The sequence below is a fragment of the Pseudoliparis swirei genome, chromosome 15 (assembly GCF_029220125.1).
Source record: "Pseudoliparis swirei isolate HS2019 ecotype Mariana Trench chromosome 15, NWPU_hadal_v1, whole genome shotgun sequence".
Classification (NCBI taxonomy): Eukaryota; Metazoa; Chordata; class Actinopteri; order Perciformes; family Liparidae; genus Pseudoliparis; species Pseudoliparis swirei.
Window position 1 is genome coordinate 22,406,988 of NC_079402.1, and position 10,000 is coordinate 22,416,987.

The 10,000-nt window shown below is 45.8% G+C and overlaps 1 protein-coding gene across 7 annotated transcripts in view; it reads right to left on the reverse strand.

Annotated features, from left to right (window-relative positions):
• LOC130205527 (electrogenic sodium bicarbonate cotransporter 4-like) overlaps positions 1-10,000 on the reverse strand; it is a 30,636-nt gene that overhangs the window by 11,700 nt on the left and 8,936 nt on the right. For 5 of the 7 annotated variants that reach the window (XM_056432956.1, XM_056432959.1, XM_056432954.1 and 2 more), the window contains 8 exons: positions 9,139-9,258; positions 8,892-9,066; positions 8,685-8,818; positions 8,274-8,454; positions 8,115-8,205; positions 7,382-7,440; positions 7,096-7,287; positions 6,355-6,468 (listed from right to left, as the gene is read on the reverse strand). In XM_056432956.1, the coding sequence (XP_056288931.1) occupies positions 6,355-6,468; positions 7,096-7,287; positions 7,382-7,440; positions 8,115-8,205; positions 8,274-8,454; positions 8,685-8,818; positions 8,892-9,066; positions 9,139-9,258 (1,066 nt within the window). The remainder of the gene's footprint in view (positions 1-6,354; positions 6,469-7,095; positions 7,288-7,381; positions 7,441-8,114; positions 8,206-8,273; positions 8,455-8,684; positions 8,819-8,891; positions 9,067-9,138; positions 9,259-10,000) is intronic. The other 2 variants (XM_056432957.1, XM_056432961.1) reach the window with 2 other exon arrangements.

Consider the following 10,000-nt stretch of genomic DNA (forward strand, 5'->3'; position numbering starts at 1 on the left):
ACATCTTGGGTTCTAGAGAGTGAGACATCTTTAAGGTTCTAGAGAGTGAGACATCTTTAAGGTTATAGAGAGTGAGACATCTTTAAGGTTCTAGAGAGTGAGACATCTAAGGTTCTAGAGAGTGAGACATCTCTAAGGTTCTAGAGAGTGAGACATCTTAAGGTTCTAGAGAGGAGACATCTCTAAGGTTCTAGAGTGAGACATCTCTAAGGTTCTAGAGAGTGAGACATCTTTAAGGTTCTAGAGAGTGAGACATCTTTAAGGTTCTAGAGAGTGAGACATCTGTAAGGTTCTAGAGAGTGAGACATCTCTAAGGTTCTAGAGAGTGAGACATCTTTAAGGTTCTAGAGAGTGAGACATCTTTAAGGTTCTAGAGAGTGAGACATCTCTAAGGTTCTAGAGAGTGAGACATCTTTAAGGTTCTAGAGAGTGAGACATCTCTAAGGTTCTAGAGAGTGAGACATCTCTAAAGTTCTAGAGTGAGACATCTTAAGGTTCTAGAGGTGAGACATCTTTAAGGTTATAGAGAGGAGACATCTAAGGTTCTAGAGAGGAGACATCTTAAGGTTCTAGAGTGAGACATCTCTAAGGTTCTAGAGAGTGAGACATCTTGGTTCTTGAGAGAGACATCTCTAAGGTTCTAGAGAGTGAGACATCTTTAATGTTCTTGAGAGACAGCTCTAAGGTTCTAGAGAGTGAGACATCTTTAAGGTTCTAGAGAGTGAGACATCTTAAGGTTCTAGAGTGAGACATCTAAGGTTCACGAGAGTGAGACATCTCAAGGTTCTAGAGAGTGAGACATCTTTAAGGTTCTAGAGAGTGAGACATCTCAAGGTTCTAGAGAGTGAGACATCTCTAAGGTTCTAGAGAGTGAGTCATCTCTAAGGTTCTAGAGAGTGAGACATATTTAAGGTTCTAGAGAGTGAGACATCTCTAAGGTTCTAGAGAGTGAGACATCTTTAAGGTTCTAGAGAGTGAGACATCTCTAAGGTTCTAGAGAGTGAGACATCTTTAAGGTTCTAGAGAGTGAGACATCTCTAAGGTTCTAGAGAGTGAGACATCTTTAAGGTTCTAGAGAGTGAGACATCTTTAAGGTTCTTGAGAGAGACATCTCTAAGGTTCTAGAGAGTGAGACATCTTTAAGGTTCTAGAGAGTGAGACATCTTTAAGGTTCTAGAGAGTGAGACATCTCTAAGGTTCACGAGAGTGAGACATCTCTAAGGTTCTAGAGAGTGAGACATCTCTAAGGTTCTAGAGTGAGTCATCTTTAAGGTTCTAGAGAGTGAGACATCTCTAAGGTTCTAGAGAGTGAGACATCTCTAAGGTTCTAGAGAGTGAGACATCTTTAAGGTTCTAGAGAGTGAGACATCTTTAAGGTTCTAGAGAGTGAGACATCTTTAAGGTTCTAGAGAGTGAGACATCTCTAAGGTTCTAGAGAGTGAGACATCTCTAAGGTTCTAGAGAGTGAGACATCTTTAAGGTTCTAGAGAGAGACATCTCTAAGGTTCTAGAGAGTGAGACATCTTTAAGGTTCTTGAGAGAGACATCTCTAAGGTTCTAGAGAGTGAGACATCTTTAAGGTTCTAGAGAGTGAGACATCTTTAAGGTTCTAGAGAGTGAGACATCTCTAAGGTTCTAGAGAGTGAGACATCTTTAAGGTTCTAGAGAGTGAGACATCTCTAAGGTTCTAGAGAGTGAGACATCTTTAAGGTTCTAGAGAGAGACATCTCTAAGGTTCTAGAGAGTGAGACATCTTTAAGGTTCTTGAGAGAGACATCTCTAAGGTTCTAGAGAGTGAGACATCTTTAAGGTTCTAGAGAGTGAGACATCTTTAAGGTTCTTGAGAGAGACATCTCTAAGGTTCTAGAGAGTGAGACATCTTAAGGTTCTAGAGAGTGAGACATCTTTAAGGTTCTAGAGAGTGAGACATCTCTAAGGTTCTAGAGAGTGAGACATCTTTAAGGTTCTAGAGAGTGAGACATCTTTAAGGTTCTAGAGAGTGAGACATCTCTAAGGTTCTAGAGAGTGAGACATCTCTAAGGTTCTAGAGAGTGAGACATCTTTAAGGTTCTAGAGAGTGAGACATCTCTAAGGTTCTAGAGAGTGAGACATCTTTAAGGTTCTAGAGAGTGAGACATCTCTAAGGTTCTAGAGAGTGAGACATCTTAAGGTTCTAGAGAGTGAGACATCTTTAAGGTTCTAGAGAGTGAGACATCTCTAAGGTTCTAGAGAGTGAGACATCTTTAAGGTTCTAGAGAGAGACATCTCTAAGGTTCTAGAGAGTGAGACATCTTTAAGGTTCTTGAGAGAGACATCTCTAAGGTTCTAGAGAGTGAGACATCTTTAAGGTTCTAGAGAGTGAGACATCTTTAAGGTTCTAGAGAGTGAGACATCTCTAAGGTTCATGAGAGTGAGACATATCTAAGGTTCTAGAGAGTGAGACATCTCTAAGGTTCTAGAGAGTGAGACATCTTTAAGGTTCTAGAGAGTGAGACATCTCTAAGGTTCTAGAGAGTGAGACATCTTTAAGGTTCTAGAGAGTGAGACATCTTTAAGGTTCTAGAGAGTGAGACATCTCTAAGGTTCTAGAGAGTGAGACATCTTTAAGCTTCTAGAGAGTGAGACATCTCTAAGGTTCTAGAGAGTGAGACATCTTTAAGGTTCTAGAGAGTGAGACATCTCTAAGGTTCTAGAGAGTGAGACATCTCTAAAGTTCTAGAGAGTGAGACATCTTTAAGGTTCTAGAGAGTGAGACATCTCTAAGGTTCTAGAGAGTGAGACATCTTTAAGGTTCTAGAGAGTGAGACATCTCTAAGGTTCTAGAGAGTGAGACATCTTAAGGTTCTAGAGAGTGAGACATCTCTAAGGTTCTAGAGAGTGAGACATCTTTAAGGTTCTAGAGAGTGAGACATCTCTAAGGTTCTAGAGAGTGAGACATCTCTAAGGTTCTAGAGAGTGAGACATCTTTAAGGTTCTAGAGAGTGAGACATCTCTAAGGTTCTAGAGAGTGAGACATCTTTAAGGTTCTAGAGAGTGAGACATATTTAAGGTTCTAGAGAGTGAGACATCTCTAAGGTTCTAGAGAGTGAGACATCTTTAAGGTTCTAGAGAGTGAGACATCTCTAAGGTTCTAGAGAGTGAGACATCTTTAAGGTTCTAGAGAGTGAGACATCTCTAAGGTTCACGAGAGTGAGACATCTCTAAGGTTCTAGAGAGTGAGACATCTTTAAGGTTCTAGAGAGTGAGACATCTTTAAGGTTCTAGAGAGTGAGACATCTCTAAGGTTCTAGAGAGTGAGACATCTTTAAGGTTCTAGAGAGTGAGACATCTCTAAGGTTCTAGAGAGTGAGACATCTCTAAGGTTCTAGAGAGTGAGACATCTTTAAGGTTCTAGAGAGTGAGACATCTTTAAGGTTATAGAGAGTGAGACATCTCTAAGGTTCTAGAGAGTGAGACATCTTTAAGGTTCTAGAGAGAGACATCTCTAAGGTTCTAGAGAGTGAGACATCTTTAAGGTTCTTGAGAGAGACATCTCTAAGGTTCTAGAGAGTGAGACATCTTTAATGTTCTTGAGAGAGACAGCTCTAAGGTTCTAGAGAGTGAGACATCTTTAAGGTTCTAGAGAGTGAGACATCTTTAAGGTTCTAGAGAGTGAGACATCTCTAAGGTTCACGAGAGTGAGACATCTCTAAGGTTCTAGAGAGTGAGACATCTTTAAGGTTCTAGAGAGTGAGACATCTCCAAGGTTCTAGAGAGTGAGACATCTCTAAGGTTCTAGAGAGTGAGTCATCTCTAAGGTTCTAGAGAGTGAGACATATTTAAGGTTCTAGAGAGTGAGACATCTCTAAGGTTCTAGAGAGTGAGACATCTTTAAGGTTCTAGAGAGTGAGACATCTCTAAGGTTCTAGAGAGTGAGACATCTTTAAGGTTCTAGAGAGTGAGACATCTCTAAGGTTCTAGAGAGTGAGACATCTTTAAGGTTCTAGAGAGTGAGACATCTTTAAGGTTCTTGAGAGAGACATCTCTAAGGTTCTAGAGAGTGAGACATCTTTAAGGTTCTAGAGAGTGAGACATCTTTAAGGTTCTAGAGAGTGAGACATCTCTAAGGTTCACGAGACTGAGACATCTCTAAGGTTCTAGAGAGTGAGACATCTCTAAGGTTCTAGAGTGAGTCATCTTTAAGGTTCTAGAGAGTGAGACATCTCTAAGGTTCTAGAGAGTGAGACATCTCTAAGGTTCTAGAGAGTGAGACATCTTTAAGGTTCTAGAGAGTGAGACATCTTTAAGGTTCTAGAGAGTGAGACATCTTTAAGGTTCTAGACAGTGAGACATCTCTAAGGTTCTAGAGAGTGAGACATCTCTAAGGTTCTAGAGAGTGAGACATCTTTAAGGTTCTAGAGAGAGACATCTCTAAGGTTCTAGAGAGTGAGACATCTTTAAGGTTCTTGAGAGAGACACCTCTAAGGTTCTAGAGAGTGAGACATCTTTAAGGTTCTAGAGAGTGAGACATCTTTAAGGTTCTAGAGAGTGAGACATCTCTAAGGTTCTCGAGAGTGAGACATCTTTAAGGTTCTAGAGAGTGAGACATCTCTAAGGTTCTAGAGAGTGAGACATCTTTAAGGTCCTAGAGAGAGACATCTCTAAGGTTCTAAAGAGTGAGACATCTTTAAGGTTCTTGAGAGAGACACCTCTAAGGTTCTAGAGAGTGAGACATCTTTAAGGTTCTAGAGAGTGAGACATCTTTAAGGTTCTTGAGAGAGACATCTCTAAGGTTCTAGAGAGTGAGACATCTTTAAGGTTCTAGAGAGTGAGACATCTTTAAGGTTCTAGAGAGTGAGACATCTCTAAGGTTCACGAGAGTGAGACATCTTTAAGGTTCTAGAGAGTGAGACATCTTTAAGGTTCTAGAGAGTGAGACATCTCTAAGGTTCTAGAGAGTGAGACATCTCTAAGGTTCTAGAGAGTGAGACATCTTTAAGGTTCTAGAGAGTGAGACATCTCTAAGGTTCTAGAGAGTGAGACATCTTTAAGGTTCTAGAGAGTGAGACATCTCTAAGGTTCTAGAGAGTGAGACATCTCTAAGGTTCTAGAGAGTGAGACATCTTTAAGGTTCTAGAGAGTGAGACATCTCTAAGGTTCTAGAGAGTGAGACATCTTTAAGGTTCTAGAGAGAGACATCTCTAAGGTTCTAGAGAGTGAGACATCTTTAAGGTTCTTGAGAGAGACATCTCTAAGGTTCTAGAGAGTGAGACATCTTTAAGGTTCTAGAGAGTGAGACATCTTTAAGGTTCTAGAGAGTGAGACATCTCTAAGGTTCATGAGAGTGAGACATATCTAAGGTTCTAGAGAGTGAGACATCTCTAAGGTTATAGAGAGTGAGACATCTTTAAGGTTCTAGAGAGTGAGACATCTCTAAGGTTCTAGAGAGTGAGACATCTTTAAGGTTCTAGAGAGTGAGACATCTTTAAGGTTCTAGAGAGTGAGACATCTCTAAGGTTCTAGAGAGTGAGACATCTTTAAGCTTCTAGAGAGTGAGACATCTCTAAGGTTCTAGAGAGTGAGACATCTTTAAGGTTCTAGAGAGTGAGACATCTTTAAGGTTCTAGAGAGTGAGACATCTCTAAGGTTCTAGAGAGTGAGACATATTTAAGGTTCTAGAGAGTGAGACATCTCTAAGGTTCTAGAGAGTGAGACATCTTTAAGGTTCTAGAGAGTGAGACATCTCTAAGGTTCTAGAGAGTGAGACATCTTTAAGGTTCTAGAGAGTGAGACATCTCTAAGGTTCTAGAGAGTGAGACATCTCTACGGTTCTAGAGAGTGAGACATCTTTAAGGTTCTAGAGAGTGAGACATCTCTAAGGTTCTAGAGAGTGAGACATCTTTAAGGTTCTAGAGAGTGAGACATCTCTAAGGTTCTAGAGAGTGAGACATCTCTAAAGTTCTAGAGAGTGAGACATCTTTAAGGTTCTAGAGAGTGAGACATCTCTAAGGTTCTAGAGAGTGAGACATCTTTAAGGTTCTAGAGAGTGAGACATCTCTAAGGTTCTAGAGAGTGAGACATCTTTAAGGTTCTAGAGAGTGAGACATCTCTAAGGTTCTAGAGAGTGAGACATCTTTAAGGTTCTAGAGAGTGAGACATATTTAAGGTTCTAGAGAGTGAGACATCTCTAAGGTTCTAGAGAGTGAGACATCTTTAAGGTTCTAGAGAGTGAGACATCTCTAAGGTTCTAGAGAGTGAGACATCTCTAAGGTTCTAGAGAGTGAGACATCTGAGGACCTTGAAACTATCTCACTCTCCACCACATGAAGCTCTGAGGACCAGTGGACCAGGGATCAGGGATCAGGGATCAGGGACCTTGATCTCCGTGGGCACAAGCAGCTTGGGGGTGTCCAGTTCAAGAAGGAGGTCCAGACCACAGAAGACCAGGATGGAGATCATGATGGAGAAGTCACTGACCAGAGACCGGAGCTGGAGGAGGAGCAGGAGAGAGGAGGAGCATTCAGGAGAGAGGAGGAGCATTCGGGAGAGGAGGAGGAGCATTCAGGAGAGAGGAGGAGCATTCAGGAGAGGAGGAGGAGGAGCAGGAGAGAGGAGGAGCATTCAGGAGAGGAGTAGGAGCATTCAGGAGAGGAGGAGGAGGAGCAGGAGAGAGGAGGAGCATTCAGGAGAGAGGAGGAGCATTCAGGAGAGGAGGAGCATTCAGGAGAGGAGGAGGAGGAGCAGGAGAGAGGAGGAGCATTCAGGAGATGAGGAGCATTCAGGAGAGAGGAGGAGGAGCAGGAGAGAGGAGGAGCATTCAGGAGAGGAGGAGGAGCATTCAGGAGAGAGGAGGAGCATTCAGGAGAGAGGAGGAGCATTCAGGAGAGAGGAGGAGGAGCAGGAGAGAGGAGGAGCATTCAGGAGAGAGGAGGAGGAGCAGGAGAGAGGAGGAGCATTCAGGACAGAGGAGGAGCATTCAGGAGAGGAAGAGGAGCAGGAGAGAGGAGGAGCATTTAGGAGAGGAAGAGGAGCAGGAGGGAGGAGGAGCATTCAATAGAGAGGAGGAGCACATGGAGGAGAGCATGGAGGAGCCTGACGGAGGGGGAGGAGCCTCACCTTGGTCGGGAAGTAGCGGCTGAACTTGAACTTCTTGAGGGCCACCGTCGTGGAGAAGGTCCCGAAGAAGAGGATGAAGGACATGAGCGCCAGGTCGGGGACGTACTTACAGGAGCCGCCCACCAGGAGGCCGCCCAGCCGCACACACTCCTTCTTCCCCAGCTGGCTCCAGTCCAGACCGGTGAGGTTGAACTACAACAGCAGAAGAAGAAACACTCAGAATCCTCCTGAAGACTCACTTCCTGTCCTCCGAGGAGTCCCTCCCTCTGGTGTCTCCTCCACTCACCAGCAGAGTCATGTTCTCGTCTCCGAGCGGCGCTGAGACATTGAAGCCCAGAGCAGAGGCTGAGGAACACAAGAGGCGCCGCTATGAATCATGGGTAACGTGACCAGAGCCGTGTTTGATGTGTGGAGGAAATAGTGCCAAATAAATCCAACAAGGACGTTAAGAAGTGCTCTAAAGTATTGACGAGGCAACGACATCGAATATTGGCTGTTAAAGGAATATATTAAATATTCAGGTGCGATGGATCCAAATATGAAATCTCTGAGAAGACTCACGTAGTCGGACGGCGTCCAGAGACGAGGCAGAAACAGACGAGATTCACATCATCAGAGAACTTTCACAGAGTATAACATCTGAACATTTGAGATGACTTTGAGGAAGGTGTGATAGCAAAAAGGTGTGAAAGCAAAAATGCGTGATAGCAAAAAGGCGTGATAGCAAAAAGGCGTGATAGCAAAAAGGTGTGATAGCAAAAAGGCATGATAGCAAAAAGGTGTGATAGCAAAAAGGCATGATAGCAAAAGGGCGTGATAGCAAAAAGGTGTGATAGCAAAAAGGCATGATAGCAAAAAGGTGTGATAGCAAAAAGGCGTGATAGCAAAAAGGTGTGATAGCAAAAAGGCGTGATAGCAAAAAGGCGTGATAGCAAACAGAATGTAAATCTGCCAATGAGGATCATCAACGAGATCCAGCTTCTCCAGGAGAAACCCAACGGGTGTCCTCTCCCACTCACCCTGGTCCGGGGCGAGGCAGTCACACCGGTAGGAGGTGGCGGAGTCTGGCTTGAAGCCGCGGTTGATGGGGTAATACTTCCAGGCTCCGACCTGCGAACAACCCAACGTCTTTATTGTGAACGCCTGGCGTCCGAAGCCGCGTTTCAAACGCCACCCACCATCTTCTTGATGGCGTCGGAGATGAAGATGAAGGAGATGAGGCTGGAGAAGCCCTCCTCAGTGAAGCGCGTCATGTACTTGATGATGTAGCTGGCGTCCGAGAGCACGAGCACGAAGCACTGGAGGCACGAGTGGAGGCCGATCCACAGGCGCAGTTCCATGTAGTCGATCTGGTTGCTCCTGGGGAGCACAAGGAGTCATGGTTAGAGACTTCTATACAACCAGAGGAGTCGCTCCCTGGTGGTCAGGAGAGAGAATGCAGCTTCAACACATGAAGCTTCTCTCTTTGGGCTTTTCCTTTTCCCAAGCTGCCGGTTTAAGTCTCTTTTTAGCCTCTCGTCTTTCAGTAGAATGATATCACTCTCAAACACGTCATGTGACTCGATGTTCACGTCTTTTTCTTTTCTTACTTGCTAAATTCGTAAAGCAGTTTCTCAAAGATGAGAATGGGTCCCGTTGAACTGAGGATGATGAGCGGCTGCCCACCGAAGACACAGAACACCGTCCCGGCCAGAGCGGTGCCGAGGAAGCTCTCCATCACTCCCTTAGAGAAGAGAGACGAACAGGAAGTGAGACGGCACAAACAGGAAGTGAGGTTAGTGTCGCGGCGTGTTGACCTGGTAGTTGTCGGTGGCGTCCCCCAGCAGACCCCCGAAGGTGATGGCGTTGGTGATGCAGCCCAGGTAGATGAAGAGCACGGCCGAGATGCTCTGGATGTGGAACCCGTCGTAGATGTCGCTGCAGAACCACGGAACCTTCCGCTTGATGTCGAGCCACAAGCCGCCTCCGAACCTGAGGAACCGGCCCGTCGTTAGAGAGCTGCAGCTTCACGGCGTGTTATTCATGATGAAGTCCTGTTCCCACCTCCCGGTGAACTGCAGCTCCTCTCCGAGCTCGTGAGGAGCAGGAAACTCTTCGTCTTCCCCCCCGGCGCCGGCCGAGACGTTCATCTGACCGAGCTCGTTCAGGTTCAGCACCGACTTCCTGTGGAGACACGAGACAACGAGGCTCACGCTGGGTTCACCGACAGGAGATCCCAACGTTCACCGGGAGGAGAACCCAACGTTCACCGGGAGGAGATCCCAACGTTCACCGGGAGGAGATCCCAACGTTCACCGGGAGGAGAACCCAATGTTCACCGGGAGGAGATCCCAACGTTCGGGGGGGGGGGGGGAAACCAACGTTCACCGGGAGGAGATCCCAACATTCACCGGGAGGAGAACCCAATGTTCACCGGGAGGAGATCCCAACGTTCACCGGGAGGAGATCCCAACATTCACCAGGAAGAGAACCCAACGTTCACCGGGAGGAGATCCCAACGTTCACCGGGAGGAGAACCCAACGTTCACCGGGAGGAGATCCCAACGTTCACCGGGAGGAGATCCCAACGTTCACCGGGAGGAGAACCCAACGTTCACCGGGAGGAGATCCCAATGTTCACCGGGAGGAGAACCCAACGTTCACCGGGAGGAGATCCCAACGTTCACCGGGAGGAGATCCCAACGTTCACCGGGAGGAGAACCCAATGTTCACCGGGAGGAGATCCCAACGTTCGGGGGGGGGGGGGGGAAACCAACGTTCACCGGGAGGAGATCCCAACATTCACCGGGAGGAGAACCCAATGTTCACCGGGAGGAGATCCCAACGTTCACCGGGAGGAGATCCCAACATTCACCAGGAAGAGAACCCAACGTTCACCGGGAGGAGATCCCAACGTTCACCGGGA